At 46.8% G+C, this 20225-nt stretch overlaps 1 protein-coding gene across 6 annotated transcripts in view; it reads left to right on the forward strand.

The window, feature by feature from the left end:
* CCP110 (centriolar coiled-coil protein 110) overlaps positions 1 to 20225 on the forward strand; it is a 391171-nt gene that overhangs the window by 260060 nt on the left and 110886 nt on the right. For all 6 annotated transcript variants that reach the window (XM_085629056.1, XM_085629058.1, XM_085629057.1 and 3 more), the window contains one exon: positions 3041 to 3171. In XM_085629056.1, coding sequence (XP_085485182.1) covers positions 3041 to 3171 — 131 coding nt within the window. The remainder of the gene's footprint in view (positions 1 to 3040; positions 3172 to 20225) is intronic.

The following is a 20225-nucleotide window of genomic DNA, read 5'->3' on the forward strand; positions in this document are numbered from 1 at the left end:
CCTAGAAATCATTATATACAACTAAAGTATCCTAATAAAAACCAGAATTAAAACCTAAAATATGTTCTTTTTTTTTTTTTGTTTATGCAAGGAAGGGAGCAGTGGGGGGAGTGGAGTTGCAGGGAGGGTGGAGGTGCAGGGAGGAAGGGGGTGGGGTGATGGGGTGGTGGAGGGAGGGGGTGAGTGAGTGAGAGGTGGAGGGAGTCAGGGGGAGTGAAGGTGGAGGGGGTGGAGGGAGGTGGGAATGCAAGTGGAGGGAGGGGGAGAGGAGGTGCAGGGAGGGAGGAGGGAGTAAAGGTGGGAGTAAAGGGGGAGGGAGGGGGGACTGGAGGTGGTGGTGGGAGTGGAGGTGGAGAGGGGGAGTGGAGGGAAGGGAAAGGGGAGTACACCATCTTTGAATGCACTCTCGCACATTGGTTCTGGTTCACCTATTTATTGCTTGATTTGTGTCGGAGGACTTCCCTGCAGTTCTTTCACCGGCAACGCAGAGTAATACATCCGGTCCAGATTTTTTGTTTTGGCTTGGCATTCTGGGGCGCGCAGTCCTATTGGCCCCATGGTCCAATCCGGACTTCAAGTCCCAGAATGCAAAGCACCATTAACAAGATGAGCTACTCGCGGCTGGACTCAGAAAACGACTTCGGTGTAATAAATATTTTCTGTCCTGTCCAATAGGGCCCGCTAACAAGGCCCTGCTACTCTTCCTCCGTCAATCAGCTGCTCCGAGCTGGTTATATAGGAGGCTTTGTTGCTTGCCTGTTTTTCCGTTTCTTCGGGTTAAGTTTTCTTTTCTCCGCCCCTACAGTCCGCCCTCACCTCACTGCACGCAGTCTGTCTCATCGTCAAAATTCCCGCCCTGCCACACTTACTCTCATGATCCCACTTAAAAACCTAGTGCAGGTAGGGACGGTCTCCAAAGAGCACATTACATTGGTTAGCTTGAGATGTTTAGGATCGGTCTGATAGCACCACTCTGTAGGTTTGACCCAAAAGATAATTGAATTTGTTGCTGAGCCCTAACTTTGGTAGACACCAGGAAATTCCCAGCCAAAATCTTAGTAAATTCCTGGATCGAAGTTGCAGAAATTCAAAGGATTGTATTGTGTTGCAACTTGACTACCCAAAACTCTCATGTTCAGGCAAGGCTCCGCGTGAGACACAACGTAAACGGTGTCCGTCCAGGTCTCGAGTGATGCCGCCATATGGGAAAATGCCCACAGCTGCCCGGGGAAGTGGTTGGCTCCTGCTGCTGAGTCGGCAGCCTCGAACGGCCCCCTCCTCAGCTCTGGCTACATTCAGCCTGGCACTTTAGGACAACCCAAGACAGGGGACGGCCCGCCGCGGAGGGGCACCGGGAAACTAAAACAGACCTGGGATATTTAAACTGCCACGAAAGTGGAGCGTACAGATCTGAGGAAGGCGCTGACGCCGTGGAACAGAGCAACACCAGCCTCATACTGCGCGCGGAGGCAGAACGGCCCTGGGGCGCGAGAGCAGGAGACTGGCCTTAAACTGCGAGGCTGGACACCTAAAGGCGGAGGGTCGCTGCCGAGAAACGTGGATTCTGAAGTTCGGGAGAGAAGAGCGGCGCGCCTCACGTAGAAATGGCACTGCATGACTCTACCGCAGAAGAACATTGAAGTGGCTGAAGACGGAAGTGGAGGGCGGCCGGATGTTAAAGCGACACGCACTCTTGTGGGGGTGGAGGGGACTTGCATGGGGACCATACACACAAAGTTACCCTTGCGGGAGCGAGCAGGGGCACCATCTGTTTGCAAGATAATTACAAACAGATGTAGCCAAAGCTCGCTCCCGCAAGGGAAACGCCAAGCGTGCACGTGTTGCAATACAAAGCAATGCAAAACGTGCACGTTTTTGCTCAAAAAGCTGATCGATTGCAAAAGGTCCTCTCCTATGCAGCGCATGCGCGCTGCGTGGGCGAGACCTAAAAAGGTTAATTTCCGTATAACTATTAGGTTTGTAGCTTGTAGTGCTGTTGTTTCACATAGGCCGACCCTCCTTCTTGGAAGGAAGCCAATGCACTGGATTAGGTTTTTGTATAGTACCATTTCACCATAACTTTCAGCTACGCTTACTCCATGTCCCACACTCATCTGTTGGGGAACACATGGTGAGGTGGAGTCTATGCCCTGGTTCATTGTGTGCTAAAGGATAAGTACCAGACTTCTCTAACAAAAAACAACTTGCAAACATCTACTCAAAACTGTAGGAAGGAGTGTGCAGAGAATGTGGATCTGCAACACTACAAACTTATAGTTAACAGCTTAAGTAACACTTACCTTACATTGAAGGCTCTAGATAGCTCATATAACCTCTTATAGTTACTGCACATTTGCTTCATATAGTCAAAGTCTTATTCCTCTTCATAGAAGTGTAACACTACTTGGATAACCAATTTATTGTGAAGGATGCTTGTGCTGCTAATGCTAAACATTCTAGCAAACAGTTTTAAGTATAGCACCTGAGCCCCAATGGTACTCTTTCCCACAGCAAGATTACTCAGATCCACTCTTAGTGCCTTTTGAATTAAAACAGTTAGTGAATTTGCTGCAAATAACCTGAAAGAGCCCCAGAACTGGCAGTCAACCGTTGAGAAGAATTTTCTGCCCTCCTGTTTTTCCTAAATACTCTGTGAAGGAACCAACCGGTGCATTCTTGTGCCTCTCGGATGTCTTTGGACAAACTCGCAAGAGTAAGCCTCGACTATTCAGTCCTGCTGCCCAGTCAAAGCTTAGCAAAAAAGAGACCATAGGCATTTCAGCGAGTTCACAGTAGTATCTGGTATTTGCATACGAGGGACAGGGCCAATTCTTGTTAAAAGGGTTTTCCAACTGCCCTTGAGTTGTGCAGGGTCCGAAGACTTGACTGACATATTTCTACATGTTGTCAGATTTAAATGTTGTCTATGGCTTGCAAATACCATTCTGTAGTAGTTCATTAATACTACGTAATTTGCCGAGCTACATTAGTGACATGAAAATGTAGCTTTCTTTTGAAATATTTGTTTCCCTTAATGCAGGGTCGATGAGCACAACCTCCCAGCATAGTTTTGGTTCAACAAATGACTCTTCATTCTACCGATTGAAATCTGCACCAAATGGAACCCCTGCCTCACGATCTGTTGCGAGAACAAGACCAAGATGGTCTCAGGTGAGTTATTCAGTAATTATGTAAAGAGTTTTATTTTTATTTTTCCATTTAGGACAGTCTATTGAAAATTATTGCAGAGCACTAGATGAATGACCAATAACATTAAAATGTTTTAATCTGGTTTTCTCTTTATACAAGGCACCAATGCATGCTCCTAACACCGTTCACATAATTTAGTATTCCCTACGGCGAGGCCTGGAACCCCAAGTAGTCTACGTTCGCATATCAGTCTCCTTCTACTCAAATAACTTTCAAAACAGCCATAAACTGTATGTACTGCATCCACCTACTTGTGTAGCCCAAATTCTGGTTAATGAGGTGAATGGAACTCCACTAAGAGTAGCTGTCATTCACTGAAGGGGTGGGGATTCCTAAGAAGCAGCTGTACATCAGAATCCTAAGAAAAAAAATTATTCAGAGAAGAATAGAGTTCTGATGTGATCCCTTGCTCTCAGCTTCACTGCAGGAGAAAATCTAAATAGCTCAGCCACTGTAGGGGGTTGAGAGCTCGGAGTTCCATTCACCTAATTGACAAGAGTTTGGCTGTTATCACTGTTTTTAATTGTAAGGGCACTACTTTGTTAACATGGACTACCAAGGGTTTCCAGCCCAATGATGGAGAATATGTAAGCATGTGAATATGGAAAAAATGCCACTGTGGGAGAACTGGAGTTACAGGTAATAACTGTTGTCTCATTATTAAGAGAAAAGTATGAAGACAAAAAAGGTATATTTGAAAGAGACACGTTAGTGAGAGATTCCTTACTGTAGAATATCCCCAGGCGTCAGACAGTATCTGTATTTTTCGTTATCAGTACCCCTGCGCGTCAGTAGGTGGCGTTGTGCGGCTCCGCGTCCGTCGTTGGCGCCGAGATGACGTCACGGAGACTACTTAGGTGCCACCCATGTGCAGTTTTCCGCACCAGCAAGCTCAGATCCGGTTGGAGCACGTACCTTAGTCGCTTTTTGACTATCTTTTTGAGACTTTTTGTCTCCTGTAAGTTTGAGTTGGTGTCATATGGATGCCTGGTTTTAAGTCTTGTGGGGCCTGCCGGCGCAATATGTCTGTGGCGGACCCCCTCGACGTCTGTCTCTACTGCCTGGAGAGCGACCACGACTCCCGGGCCTGCATGGACTGTTTGGCCATGGCCCCGAAGGCCTTGAGGGAGCAGCGCCGAAAGCTGAAGTCCGGCACTCTTCCCCGTGCCGTTCGTGGTCCAGGGGCCGCTCCAGGGAACGCTCGCAGGGCCACCATCATCGCTCCTCTGGCTCCAAGTCTTCACCCTCGGATTCGGGTAAGAGGCGACACAAAAAGAAGTTGAAGAAGCTTTGTCGCTCTCCGACGTCCCCCTGTTAATCCCCGGATGCGGATGAGGGGGGAGTCCTGCGGCCTGCCCGCCTTACCCAGGTCCGTTGGCGACTCCCGCTCAGGTGCAAGAATTTCTTGCTACCTTGGACTGTCTGTTTAGGCCTCGGGCTCCTGACAGCGAGCCCTCGGGCCCCGTGGTGCCGTGTCCGGATCCTTTTGGTCCGACTGCGCCGGCGGCTCCAGCCCCGGCGCCACTGGATCCTGCACCGCTGGCTCCGGCACCACAAGGTCCCTCGCTGCCGGCTCCAGCCCCAGTGTCCCCCTCTGCTCCGCAGTGGGTACCATTTGTCCGGCCCCTGCCCAGGTTCTCGGACACTTTTGTCCCTACCTGGGCTCCGCACTGGGACACGGTGCCGGTTTCGCCCCGTCCGGCGCCGTTCCTGGCGCCGTTTGTGCCTTCCCCGGTCCCTGCCCTGCGGCTGCAGCTTGTCCCGCCTGCGGTGGAGGTGGAGGATAACTGGGAGGGGTCCGAGGACCCACTTGCTCGTCAGTGTGACTGGATGGACGAGTTAGAGGAGGCATGCAACCTTGATCTCTGCTCTGACCCGGGGTTTTCCTCTCCTCCGCCTACCATGGAAGAGGGCGCCTCGTACACGATGGTGCTTCGTCGGGCCACTGAGGTCCTCCACCGTGATCTACCTACGGTGGCCCTGAAAACGAATCTTCTCACTAAGGTGCTCCAGACGTCATCCACTTCGTCGGAGCCCCTTCTGACATTTAACAACGCCCTCACTGACGTCTTGCTGGGCACTTGGTCACGGCCAGCCACAGGGGCCCCGGTGGATAAGAATGTCGCCAGGCGTCATCGCCCGGCGCCGGGTGAACCTGCCTTTCTGACCACTCATCCTACGCCCGAGAGTTTGGTCATCCAAGCTTCGATGTCCCAGAGTGCCTTTCCCACGGCTCCACCGGATAAGGACTCTAAGAAGGTGGAGCAGTTCGCCAAGCGGTTGTTCTCTTCGGCCAGCTTAGGGCTGTGGTCAGTGAACAACGCATGCCTCTTGGGCTGCTATTCCCACATGGTGTAGGATGCCGTTGCACAGGTGTTGCCTCAGTGTTATGAAGAAGCCCAAGCTGTGCTGTCTCAAGCTGTTGCCGGGGGTAAGGATGCGGCCAGGTTCACCATTCGGTGTGGTTTGGACACTGGGTAGAGCCGTTGCTACGACTGTGGCGCTTCGTCGCCACGCCTGGTTGAGATCTACCGGGTTCTCGCCGGATGTACAAAGCTCACTCATGGACATGCACTTTGATGGCACCCGCCTGTTTGGCGATAAGGCCGACAGTGCGCTGGAGCGTTTTAAGGACTCGCGGGCTACGGCCAAGTCCGTAGGTCTTTCCACGAAAAGCCCAGCCACTCCTGGTTTTCGTTCCTTTTGTGGCAACGGCAGGGGCGCCCAGGCGCGTTCCTTCAGCAAGCCTGTGCAGACCCAGCCGCAGCACGGCCGCGGATGCGGCTTCCGCAGCGGCAGGTCTGGAAATCAGCGTGGGGGTCAGTCCACTTCCGCCTTCGCTGCTTCCGCCTCCAAACCTTCCTAATCTGAGCTTTGTGGAGCACCCCACGCCAGTGGGTGGCAGGATCCGCCATCACCTCCCCCACTGGCACGCTGTCACATCAGGCAAGTGGGTGTTGCAGATCATCCACAAGGGTTACTCCCTTCCCTTTCAGTCCACCCCTCCAGCCATGCCACTTCAGTCCCACCGCATGTCGGGGGAACACTTGGCAACTCTCCAGCAGGAAGTCACAGCCCTCATGGCCAAGGGGGCCATCGAACACGTTCCTGGGCCAGAAGTAGGACATGGTTGTTATTCCCACTACTTTCTGGTCCCCAAGAAGGACAAAGGTGACCTGCGCCCCATCTTGGACCTCAGGAATGTCAATCGCTTCCTCCGGAAGGAGAAGTTCAAGATGTTGACTCTGGCTCAGGTCTTGGCTGCCCTCGACCCTGGAGACTGGATGGTAGCGTTGGACTTGCAGGACGCATATTTTCACACACCTGTCCTGCCGGCCCACCGGCGTTACCTGCGGTTCACAGTAGGCCACGAGCATTTTCAATTTGCCGTGCTCCCCTTCGGCCTTACCAGCGACCCTCGGGTGTTCACCAAAGTGATGGCGGTGGTCGCAGCTCATCTGCGCAGGTTAGGGGTGTCAGTCTTCCCCTACCTCGACGACTGGTTGTTGAAGGCGGGCTCGCCCCAGGCAGTCGTCTCCCACCTCCAGACTACGGCCGACCTCCTGCATTTGCTGGGGTTCTCCATCAACATGCCGAAGACGCACTTGAGTCCCTCTCAGAAGGTTCCCTGCATCGGAGCGGTTCTGGATTCGACGCAGTTTTGGGTTTATCCTCCCGAACAACAAGTCTGGGATATTCGGGCTTTGATTCCGATCTTTCAGCCTCTATCCCGGGTTTCAGTCAGGATGACCCTCCGGCTCCTGGGCCTGATGGCCTGCATCCTGCTGGTGCAACATGCCAGATGGCATATGCGGGCTCTGCAGTGGGACCTGAAGTTCCAGTGGGCACAGCATCAGGGCAGCCTGTCCGATCATGTCCATATCTCGGAGGGCACTGCACGGCAATTGCAGTGGTGGCTCACGAATCACAATTGGGTCAATGGCAGATCCCTCTCCCTCACCCAATCGGAGCACACAGTGGTGACGGATGCGTCCCTCTTGGGATGGGGGGGGCCACTTGGGAGAGGCGGAGATCAGAGGACTCTGGTCTCCGCGGAGTCCCGGCTCCATATCAACCTTTTGGAGCTGCGGGCGATCCGACTTGCACTGAAGGCATTCCTTCCATCTGTCCGGGGAAGTGTGGTGCACTTGTTCACGGACAATACTACCGCCATGTGGTATTGCAACAAACAGGGTGGGGTGGGGTCCTGGACCCTATGTCAGGAGGCTTTGAGCCTCTGGACATGGCTGGAACATCAAGGCATTACCTTGGTGGTTCAACACCTGGCAGATTCTCTGAACGCCAGGGCGGACGAACTCAGCCGCCGGTGCTTGATGGATCATGAATGTTGTCTGCACTCGGACGTGGCGCAAGGTCTCTTTCCACAGTGGGGAGAGACTTGGTTAGATCTATTCGCCACCGAAGGGAACGCGCAATGTCATCAATTCTGCACGTTGGAATTTACAAGGCGGGACTCGCTCGGCGACGCTTTTCGTCACAAGTGGAGTTGCGGTCTGTTGTATGCCTTTCCGCCTATACCACTTCTGCCCAGAGTGCTGAACAAGATTCAGCGCGACCGGGCCCAAGGCATCCTTGTGGCTCCGGATTGGCCACGAAGATTCTGGTATCCCGAGCTACTCAGCATGGCGATCGATCCCCTGATTCGACTGCCGCTTCGGGAGGGTCTTCTGTCCAGCAGCAGAGGACTGTCCTCCACCCAAACCTGTCCAGCCTCCACCTCCATGCGTGGAGATTGAGCGGCGACAGTTGACAGCTTTCGATCTTCCTCCCGAAGTCTGTGAGGTCATTCTGGCAGCCAGGCGTCCCTCCACTAAGACGGTATACGCCTGCCGGTGGAACAAGTTTGTGGCATGGTGCACAGCGAAGTCTGCGGATCCCCTTTCTGCCAATCTTTCTGAGTTTCTTCTGTTCCCAGAACATATGGAATAATCTGACCTGGTTAGTTTGGCATCTCTTGCAGTTACTGTTTTCTTATACCCCAGTTTGTATATTAATGATGTATTATTGCTGCCTGTAGGTTTACAGTACTTTCTGTAGTTGCCCAAAGTAAGTGTTTGTTTGTCAGTTGAGACCAAGCAAATTCCTTACATTGAATGTTTTGGGGTTTGGTTTCATAAACGTGTGTTGTGATGTGAAATAGACAGTTTTAGTCCTTGAATAGTTCTGCAGTTCAATTTTGGGTATGTTGTTTATCTCCGTGAAGAACTGAATATGTTAATCTTGCTAACATTTATGACCTGCTGAATACAGAAGGTTTTTATTTTTTTGATGTCCTGATTGTTGATTTTGTCATGTAGCATTATAATTTGTATTGTTCCAGATTGGTACTTCAATAGTAGAGGCTAATTGCCTTTGCGTTGGTTTATGGTACCCCGAAAGCATGTATTTTCTAAATTGCCAGCAGTCTAGTGGTTTTGCTTATAATGAGTAGTAAATATGAAGAGCAAAAAGGGTTCCTTGTCTATGGATCAATGTGGGGAAGAGAACATTCGATAGTATGGTAGTAGCCCAGAAACCCAAATCCACTGCTTGTGCAAGGTATTTTCAGATTCCTTTACATTATCTATACCAACATTTAAAGTTTTCTCAGTCGCTCAAATGAGGACGGTCTCTAGACATGTAAATTGTTTGGATTCCCACATGTAGGGCCATTACTCGTAGGTTATTATTATTTTTTTTTATCATCATCTTTCGTGTTTAATAATTTTTATCAGCACTTAAATAATCAAAGTACAGTACAAAGATGCATAGGTCTTGCGTCAAACAAGATGTAATAATACAAAATAATTCATTGTATTACAGTACATAGAATAAAATATTGGTAATAGTACATCATCTTACAGTACAACATAATGCAGAAAACCTGTAAAACAGACATAAGTGGCACATAAAAATATATAAAGAAATCCTGTAAAGCAATAAGATATAGGGTTGTATACCTTTAATAATTCCTTATAATAGAGCTAATTTAAGTAAGACGAGAGAGAATCTGAGAACATGTCTAAGGATGACAAGGAATGTAGCAAGGTGTAGCCCCGACCTTGTCACGTAAACAATGAATGTAATGAAAAGGAAAGGAAACTGGGAAGGAGATGGGGTGAAATGCACAGCAAAGTCCCCTCGTTGAGGTAGATATTGCAGGTAGAGTTCAAGCAATTGTTGTAGCCTGAAAATGAACTCTTAAGTTTCTGCAAAGCCTACTAGAGAGAGTACATATGCCAAATGTAGCATGTCGTTCGTGAACAGCTGATATTTGTAATCCACAGTTCCAATCAATAATGCCTTCAGGGAAACGTGAAATCCTATTGTTCCTGCCAAAAGCTCTGAAGCCAAGTCATATGCCAGTATGCAACCTTGTTTAGTTTCCTTGTAACTTTTGACTTCGAAAGAATAAAAAATATAAATGCTGGTTAAAGACTACAGACACCATCTGATTATTAAAAAGCATATTTCTCCCGTATAGATCATGGACTGTCAGCAGAGACTATATTTTAAAGGAGCCTCCATGACCATTTACCCTTTATCATCCAAGTGTTTCTCAGTGGTGCTGGTCTGTGGTTAAATCCACAGTCAAACAGGGTTAGCATTTGAAAAATCATACATAACCTCTCTTCAAGAAACCGAAAAGCGGCTGAGAAAAGGGGTGGGAGAGGTCCTGTCTAGAAGAGGTGTGTCTAGTTTATGTCCAAAGAGATATTGGTCATATTTATTATTTCATCACAAAAAAAATTTTTTTGCAGCTAACCTATTACAGCTCTTGGGATCTATAAGAGATTATCAGGAACATCTCTTTTATAGTATGCATAAATGAGTGGGCAGTGGGCCGTCTTCACAGACTAGAAATAAATAGTCTTAACTTGTTTTAGATACTCTGCATGGGGAAATGTATCACCATCCTATTAGTGTGACATGCAATCCTAAAGATAATTCAGACTTGAGGGGTTCAGGGACAATGGGACTCGGGGGCAATGCTAATTCGAAGTCGCTGGCATTTATGAATGTGTGACAGCTATTAACCTCCCCACCTTCTTGTGAAGGAGAGTAACATAGGTCCATTCATGAAGGGATCAGGGCTGTGCCTTCCCTTGGTAAAGAAGAGAGGTGAAAGGCTTTGGTGGGTCCTTTGGTCTGCCATCTTTGGACATAGGGTGATCTACTTTGTTCAACCAGTAAATTGTTATTCCTTGATGTGATGCCTGCTTGAAATGGAGGGGCTTGTGTGGAGAAGACCAGTTCTGTGCTGATCGTAGCAACAGAGTAATGCCTAAACAAGGGACAATTAGAGTGTCCAGGGGAAGGGGACTTTTCAGCTAGCATTGCATGCTTTTAAGTCTTCTTGGACTGTTTTTTTTCCCAGGAGGGTAATGATATTGTTGGTCTGTCCAAAGATAAAAGGATATTTATGCCATCCCTAGACTCCCTTCACAAGAAACCTGATTCCAGTCCTACAATCCTCTCATATGCCAGCATTAGGGTTGTGTGCTAGGTTGGTACCAGATCAAAAGAAATTGTCTAGCTAATGCTGCTACAGGGGAGTTATATGTAAAGGGTGTGCTGAGCTGTGGCAGCCTAAGCTCATTAAGATAATTTCTAGAACTGTGATATTAAGCCCATAACACACCTCAAGACGAAAGTCGTGAGGCTAAAATATCAGTGCAGACCTTTATACCTCTGTATATTATGGTTCCCTTCTAAGGATGACACAGAACGTCTTTGGAAGGCTATAGAAGACTGGATGCTGTGATGAATCCTAAGAGTAGCATTATTGTTATGGGTGTGCAATGCCCATCAGAATAACGACGCTGCACATGGTATTGTAGTGGGACTGTGAAAGCAGATAATCAGAAAGCTTCCTTGATGGACATAACCTTGAAGCAGGCTGCAAAGCAGAAGGGGCGGCGCACAATAAAGAAGGAAGTGTTTTTTTTTTTTATCCCGGTCCTGAACTCTGAGATTACTCCGAAGTCTACAAGAAGTGAAGAAATGACTGCTCAATGACTAGGGCTCTACCTTGAATCCTGCAAGGCAGAGGGCTCTACATGGTGGGAAAGTATTTCTTCCCCCCCAAGTGACGTCCAGAAATGTTTTAGAGACCTCAAGGAAGAGACCCGATTCTGGTTTATAACGCTTTGTGTATGGGATTCACTGGTACTCCGTTGCGTCTCTTCCAAGCTTCCTTTTACCTAGCTTTTTCCAGAATAGAAAGTTGGTTTATAGTTAGTGTTTTTCCAGAATGTCTGGACTGCGTTATAACATAATAATTCCACAGTAGCACAAGAGTGATATAGAGTGAAGTAGAAAAAAGAGCCTCTGAGGGGAGGAGGGTGGGTCGCATGTGAATCTATGAAAGACACCAACACTGGAGAACCACACTTTACAGGTAAGTAACTTTTGTTCTTCTCCAGTATTGGGGTGTCTTTCGTAGATTCACATGCTTGAATAAGAGTAGTGAGCAGTGATATCAGAACAATAGAAGGTACATAAGAATCAAAGCAATCACAATACCCAGTTCAAAAAGACTATAGATAAACAAATATTATATATATATATATATATATATATATATATATATATATATATATATATATATATATATATATATATATATATATATATATATATATATATATATATATATATATATATATATATATATATATATATATTTAAACCCAATTGCCCTCGAGCTCAAGGACGCTACTCCACGAGAAAGGTTAACAAACCCATTTTAATTCATGAAACCCAGCACCAGCTTTCCGATAATTTACATCCCTGATATATATATATATATACACAACAAAAGTACCTTGTATACAGGAGGAGGGAAGCATCAGAGGCTCACTTTATCTAAAAAGATTATGAAGGACTGCCTGTCCCACAGCTGTCAGTGTTGTCCGTAGCATCCAGACAGTAGTGTCTTGTAAAGGTGTGTCTGCTGGACCATGTTGCAACTCTGCAGATGTGTTGAAGAGGCACCCCAGCAAATAGCGCAGTGGAAGAAGAAACCTTCCTGGTAGAATGCGCTCAAACAGTTGCCGTAAGTGGCTTTCCAGCCTGTTGATGGCAAAAGGCAATAGCGGTAGATATCCAGCGTGCTATTGTTTGTTTGGTGACTGGATGACCCTTTCGCATCCGTCCGTAGGCCACAAAAAGTTGGTCATTTTTACGAATAGTAGCCGTTTTTTGACGGTAAAATTTGAGACATCTCTTGACGTCTAAATAATGAAGCGTCTTCTCTGCAGGAGTTTGAGGATTAGGGAAAAATGTTTTTAAAATAACTGGCTCATTGAGGTGGAAATCCGATGGCACCTTGGGGATAAAGGCCGGATTGGTGCGGAGCAGGACCGAGTCTTAGGTAAATTGAAGAAAAGGCGGTTTAGTAGTAAACTCCTGTAAGTCACTGACCCGGCAAGAGGAAGTAAGAGCCAGGAGTAGAGAAGTCTTCCAAGTAACGTATTTGAGATCGACCTTATGGATTGGCTCCAATGGGGGTTTCATGAGCTGTGCCAATACAATGTTTAAATGCCAAGGTGGAGGTGGTCGACGAATTGGAGGAAACATTCGAAAAAGACCCCTGAAAAATTGTTGAATTACTCTCGACGAGTAAAGTGAGTTGGAGCCATCTTGACAGAACCGTTTGATTGCTGCTAGAAAAACTTTAAGGGTCGAGTACGAGAGGCCTGATTTTGCCAGGTGTAAAAAGAAAGGCAAGAGTTGTTCTGGCTTGGAATGGATAGGATGTACTTGAGTTTCATTGCACCATAGACCGAACCTTTTCCATTTGAGTTTATATGTTTTCACAGTTGAAGGTGCTCTAGCCCTAGCCAAGACCTCTCTACAGTCTAAAGGAATGTCCAAATTAACAAATTCATAGTGCTCAGATTCCAAGCCGCTAAACGTGGAGATGCTGGATCGGGATGACAAATTTGGTCGTGTTCCATGGTCAGAAGATTTGGAAGAGGGCAAAGAATGATCGGGTCGCACTGAGACAGGAGTAGGAGTTCCGTGAACCAGATTTGTCGAGGCCACCGGGGGGCTAGAATAATATGATGGGGTTCTTTCCTCATTTTCCGCAGAACTTTGGGGACTAGAGGTATTGCTGGAAAAGCGTAGGCATATATTTTCGACCAATTCATCAAAAAGGCATTCCCGCATGACTTTGGTTGGGGAAGCCAACTTGCGTAGAACAGGCATTTGTGGTTCAGATGTGTTGCGAACAGATCCAGATTCAGGGGACCCCATAATCGAAAAATGTGATCCAGAGTGGGTTGGTGTAATTCCCACTCGTGATTGGGCGTGGATGATCTGCTTAGGGAATCCGCAAGATTGTTCGACGCTCCCGGAACATGAACTGCTGTGAGGACGATGTGATGTTGAATCGCCCAATCCCAAATTTGTTGAGCCTGAAGGGACAGCAAGACGGACCTTGTGCCTCCCTGTTTGTTGATGTAGTGCATGCACATTGTGTTGTCCATTCGGATCAACACCGAGGCTCCTTGTATAATGCTGCGGAAAGCTTTCAGAGCCAGAAAAAATGCCAGTAACTCCAGCAGGTTGATGTGGCATGTCTTTTGTTGAACGTTCCACTTGCATTTTACAGTTAGTCCTTGCAAGTGGGCGCCCTAACCCTCGAGAGACGCATCTGTCGTGAGAGTGAAATTTGAAGTGTCCACCAGAAATGGACGTCCTTAGGAGACCTTTTCTTCGAGAGTCCACCACAAAAGAGCTCTCTTTAGTCGAGGTGTGACTTTGACTATATCGCTGAAAGATCCCGAGACTTGAGCTCATTGTCTGTCCAATTCCTCCTGGACAGGTCTGATCTTCAGGCGGCAGTGAGGGACTAGAGGAATGCAAGAGGACAACATTCCTAGGAAAGATTTCAAATGTCTGACAAACTGACTCTTTTAGACTGATGGAAGTCGCTAGATTGCGAAGGCGTTGACGTCTTTCGTGCGACACAAAAGCTTTTCCTTGCTTGGTGTCTAGAATGGCTCCCAAGAACAGTCTGTTTTTGGGTGGGAGAAATTGAGATTTGTCCATGTTGAATGTGAGGCCCAGCGATTGGAAGAGGGACCTGCAGAAAAGAGTTTGTTTGGATGCCTGTTCGAATGACCTTGCCTTCAGCAGGCAGTCGTCTTAAGTATGGAAAGATTTGCACTCCTTGTAGGCGAAGGTAAGTTGCCACTGGTGCAAGGACTTTTATAAACACTCGGGGAGCGGAACGAAGGCCGAATGGAAGAACTTTGAATTGAAAGTCTTTTCCGGCTACTCTGAATTTGAGAAATTCTCTGTGTCTCGGCAGTATGGGATGATGAAAATAAGTATCTTGAAGATCCAAAGTTGTCATAAACTCTCCTTGGGATAGAAAAGGAAGTACTTCTTGAGGGGACAACATGCGAAAAGTTTGTTTTTTGATGTATTTGTTCAGGGCGCGTAGATCCAAGATGGGGCGCCATTCTCCCGACTTTTTCTGTATGAGGAAGAACCTTGAATAAAATCCCCTGCCCTTCTGTAGTTTTGGCACCACTTCGATCACGCCCTTACATAATAACATTTTCAGTTGATTTAAAAGTTTCTTTAGGTGAGCAGGAGGGGGACCTTTTGGTGGAGAATTGGGAGGAATCTTTAAAAATTCCAATGCGTGTTCCCTGCGCACAATATCCAGAACCCATTGATCGGTAGTAATTAGTGACCATTTGGAGTAGAAGTGGGAGATTCGACCTCCAACTCTTGAAAAAGTGGGAGGACTCTGTGACGGTGAGTGGTGAAAGTCATTGTTTTATGAAGGAATCCTTTCCTCTGTAAGAGGATTTCCCTCTGTATTGTCTGTAGGTCGAAGAATGCTGTTGTCTATACGACTGCTGATTCTGGGAGGAGTAGCGGTGTTGTACCTGTCTGTACAGATTTGAGTTTCCTCGAAAGGAAGAAGAGGAACCACGACCTCTTACGGCTCGAAAAGGCTGCTTTTTAAACTGTAGAGTTCCGAGAGCACGGCAGCGTCGGTGTCCTTTTTAATTGTTTGAAGGGCACCGTCGATATGCTGGCCAAACAATGATTCACCGTCATAAGGCATGTCCAGTATTTTTGTCTGTACCTCTTGATGGAAAGACGTGGCCTTTAACCAGCCCTGACGCCTGAGGACTGCTGCACCAACCGAAAGACGGAAACCAGTGGCAGACACATCAATACCAAATCAATAATTTCAGAGGAAATTAATTCTCCTTCTTGAAGAATTTTTAATGCCTCTGGTCTAGACGCTTCTGGGATAAGGTCTATAAGAGATGATATGTCAGACCACATTTGGCGGTCGTAACGGCCCAAGATAGCTAAAGAATTGGCCGCACGAACTGTAGTTGCAGCCATAGTGGAAAACTTCTTTCCAATACCATCCAGGCGACTACCCTCTCGGTCTGGCGGCGCAGAAAATGGAGACGATGGGTTTCTGGATTGACGCTGTGCTGCCTGAGTAATGATGGAATCAGGCTTTGGTTGCGAAATGAGACAAGCAGGTGAATTTGCAGGGGCTTTGTATTTCTTATCTAGCCTCGGTAGGACAGCTGGAATAGAATTAGGATTTTGCATGAGCTTGAGGCCTTCTTGCCAAATAAAATCGATAATGGGAATACAACGGACTTGTTTTTGAGGTTGATCCTTAAAATCATACAGGAAACAATCTTCCTCTCTGGTGGTCATAGGAAGGGGGAATCTTTTTGCTGCTCTTTCCATGAGTAAAGGAAAAACACCGATGTCGACTGGTGGAGAATCCAGAGGAGCTGGAGCAGCGGGAGATGGTGTTTGGATTTGATAGTTGTCCCATTCCGAAAGAAGGGATCCGTCATCCAGCTCACCTTCTTCCTTGTCACTGTCGTCATCATTCTCGTCGTCCATTGTCTTCCTCTATGATTTGAGGAACATCAAGATGTTTAATTCTGGTCGCCGACGTAGGGGTGGCAACTGATTTTCTAGTTGTGGAGGTACTTGCGGCGTTGGGGAAGTCTGTACTGAACGTGGAAAACGGCAGTAGTAGTCATCCAACATGTACTCGAGGTTGGAAATAAAGGTATCTGTGCCATAGGAAGTTCATGCGCAGGTTGTGTGTCACAAGTAGAGATATCTTCCTCTTGTAGGTCATCATCATCAGAGTCCTGACATTTTATTAGAAGATCAGAGGGACTGCGAGCAGCCCGAAATCTGTCATCCTCAGATTCCTCATCGTCAGAAGAAAATAATTCAGCTGGAGGTTGAGAAGGAGCTTGAATTGGCATTAGGGTATCCAAAGAGGCATGTAGCCGTTGAAGCAAAGAGCTTGAAGTCTTCAATGGTACCAGATCCATGGATGCAGTTGTAGCCGTTGGCGATAAACGTCGTCGTTGAGACACCGTCGACGACGAAGCCACCGCTGACGACGAAGCCACCGCTGACGACGAAGCCACCGCTGACGACGAAGCCACCGTCGACGAATGCTTTTTCCTATGTTTGCTTGCCGTCGTCGACGAAGTCAAAGGTATTGTAGACGAAATAGGTCTCACCTTAACAGATACCAACGTCGACGGTGAAGATGCCGACGACAGGATCATAGCTGGCTTCATAGACACAGAAGTTGAAGTAGTCGACGTAGATGCGACGACGGCAGCTCTCGTCGACGGAGGAAGCATTGATGAGCTAGTCGACGAGATAGGCAGTTTCTGAGGTAAAAACTGCGCAGATGGAGTCTTTGACGCCTGAGAATCAGATCTCGGGGGCGTAAAAGGTGCAGAAAGACTCAGAGGGGGAGATATCACCCCTTTTGAAGTTGAAGGTTGGATAGCGGGCTTATCCACATGATGTTTCTTCACCACTTTAGGTTTTGGAGAAACCTTTTGATAGTCACTTGTCCTCTTCAAGCATGAAGAAGTTTTGATTGAGGACACACTCTCCACATCTGAGAGAGGATTCTCTGAAGTCTTCAACTTCTGTAGCCACAGAAGGAGACGCCCTTCTCTGTCCTTTAGAGTCTTCTGAGAGAAGGTCCTACTAATCTTACAATCCTTTACCTGATGTTCAGGATATAGGCAATAGATACATTTTTTGTGAGGGTCTTCAGAATGAAGTCTCTGTTTACCACAGCTTCCACAAGGTCTGAAGAGGGATTTCTTGGTAGTAGACATCATAAAGCTAACTTTCTGAGAAGAAATGAGAAGAAAAACTGAGCAAGCTCAGGGAGACTCACTTCACACGACGTGCAGTAGAAAATCTGAGGGCCTGAGCCTCTGAGGAGAACATTCTGAGAGGGTGCGGATGCCTGATTGGCTGGAATTTGGACTAAAACATAATGACAGTAATATGTTATAGAAGTGACAAGTTGTCTATCCATAAAAACTCTATGGTTTTACTTCCTTTTATGCCTATATTGGCTTGTTATTACTACATTGCTATGTTATGTACCGTGGGACTTCCACTTCGACGGGGAATATTCAAGCATGTGACTCTATGAAAGACACCAATACTGGAGAACCACAGTTTACAGGTAAGTAACTTTTGTTCTTCACATGCCTGAAAAGTTTCAAATGTGTTTTCAGTGCGGTCATTTGTTCTAAAAACTACAGGATTAAACAAGCATTGGTAAATGCGTTTGATTTCGCCTATGTGATTAATAATGAGTTAAGAGATGTGGGAGCAGTGTATGAATGCAGGGAGAATGGTGCGAGTGCTGTCTGTGCAGGGTGAGTAGACATGAATGAAGGTTGATAATTGTTTGAGTGCAGGGTGAAAGTGCCACAATGCATGGTGATTGATGTGTGTTTTGTGCAGAATGAGAATTGTGTGTTTGGTGCAGAATGAGAATTGTGTGAGTGTACAGGGTGAGAGATGTAGAACTCTTACCTTGTACAGGGTAACGAGTATAGGGTGAGCGGTCAATAGCATCTACAGAAAGATATAATCCTGAAAGGAGCCCAGTCTGTGCCTCTGAGACAGAGCCGAGACTCCAGCCGGAGACAGCTGCCTTGGCACTGCTTACCTCTCCTGGCGAAGCACGACTTAAAACGTCAAGGGTTATAGGACTGAACAATTTCTCTACAGGTCTGAATAAGAAGACCTCATTTTGCAGTGTCTGGTTCATGACAACTGTATCAATTGTAACAAAAAGCTTAACGACACAACAGTACAAAAAGCACTTCTGACAGAGGGGTCTGCACACAACCTTAACACAGTTTGATCCCAATTTTAAAGGGGTGCTTAAAATATTTTGACTACAGGACCAAACTAAATTACGAGCTTTAATGAAACTGCTGACCAAGGAGTGGGAAGACCAGCTTTTTGGCAGGCAGCTTATATAGGCCAGTGACCTGCACCCCAGATAATTGAGGGATGAAAATGTGTGCGTGTAATCCCTGTACCCTCTCAGCGCTTGGTATAATACAAGATTTGTGTAGGTGCCAGACTGTGGGATTATCACAAAGAAGGAGCTTTCTATATTTGGGAACGAAGAACGTTCAAACCATAATAATGACCGCTTCATAAGGCGGAATATAAGTGCTCTAAAGAACGGTTGTTACTATGACTTAATTTAGTACAACATTGCTTTGCCTGATCACTGATATTGAGGTGCGTGTGGGGACAGGAGCTGTTTTTAATGATAAAAGTAGTGCTTCATATTGCATTTTTGCCTGTCTCCTCTAAGGTGAGTGCGTTTGGGGCGGTAGTGCAGGTACAATATAATAGTGACCCTAACAGACACACAAAGCTAAAGTTGCATACGGCGCACACGGTCAGTCACAGAACGGTATACGTTGTCAAAAGTGACAAATGGGAAAGAGTGTGGCGTGTGCCAGTATATTGGGTAGCACACAAACTAAGAATGGTGTGACACAAACTGAGGGCACATGATCATGATTGACATGAGATTTGTAAAAGCTTTCCCCTCTGGAGTCATGACACTCATCAGTAACATTCCCTGTTGCAGTGCTGAAAGTGCAGGCTGCAGACAAAAGTGCACACAGTAGCCATAGACCCACAGGGGGGATTGCGCAGCCTCATGTTTATTGTAGAACAAATCTTTCCTTGCAAATGTGTCTGCACTCAGGAAGCGCCTCTTCCTCATGTTCCGTGCACAGGCCAGAGCTGTCACTGGTCACAATGCAGCACCACGTGAAGGCCCTACAGGGCACAGACTGCAGCACTGCCCTGACAGTGAGTGCGTACAAGTGCATACGTCCAGCAGTGGCCATGTTAGGATCATGTGAACATGGCTTTTTAGGTTTTGGCAGCTTTATAAGGCAAAATATAAGTGCTCTAAAGAATGGTTGATACTATTACCTAATTTAGTACAACATTGCTTTGCCTGGTCACTGAGATTGAGATGTGTATGGGGACAGGAGCTGTGTTTAATGATAAAATAGTGCTTCATATAGCGTTTTTTTGGCGGTCTCGTTGGAGGTGAGCACATTTGGGTCAGAAGTGCAGGTTGCGTGCAGGTGTTAGACAAAGCAAAAAAAATTGAGCCAACAAGCACACTTAAAAAGCATGCAGCCAGGGAGTGATTATGTAGACTAAAATAAAAGAAAAGAAAAAAAAAACGTCCCCAAAACTGGGCAGAAACAGTACTTGTGCTGTGGGATACTGATAAGAGAAGCACATGAGGAACAACTGGAAACCGTATGCTACAGCCAATGGAAACGGAGGAAAAGTAAGTGGCAATCACAGGAACCAATGAAAAGCAAGGGGGCGGAATGTAAGCCCTTTTACAATTTATATTGAATACAACAGATTTCACAAGCACATCGCAAACGCTGTCCAGGTGAAACCTAAAAAGAAATGAAGATTGCCTTTAATTAATCCCATTGACCCTGGAAGCAAATTTTCACAATGCTAGTGATTACAAGAAGGTCAAGCCTCTATACGACCCATGCCCATCTCATCCCTCACCTCTCCACTTTAACTGACTGACGTTTGGGAACAAAATAAAATTCTACAGTGAGGACCTTGGGGGCCTGATAGGAGAATAGTGAACAAAC

The sequence above is a fragment of the Triturus cristatus genome, chromosome 10, assembly GCF_964204655.1.
Source record: "Triturus cristatus chromosome 10, aTriCri1.1, whole genome shotgun sequence".
Lineage (NCBI taxonomy): Eukaryota > Metazoa > Chordata > Amphibia > Caudata > Salamandridae > Triturus > Triturus cristatus.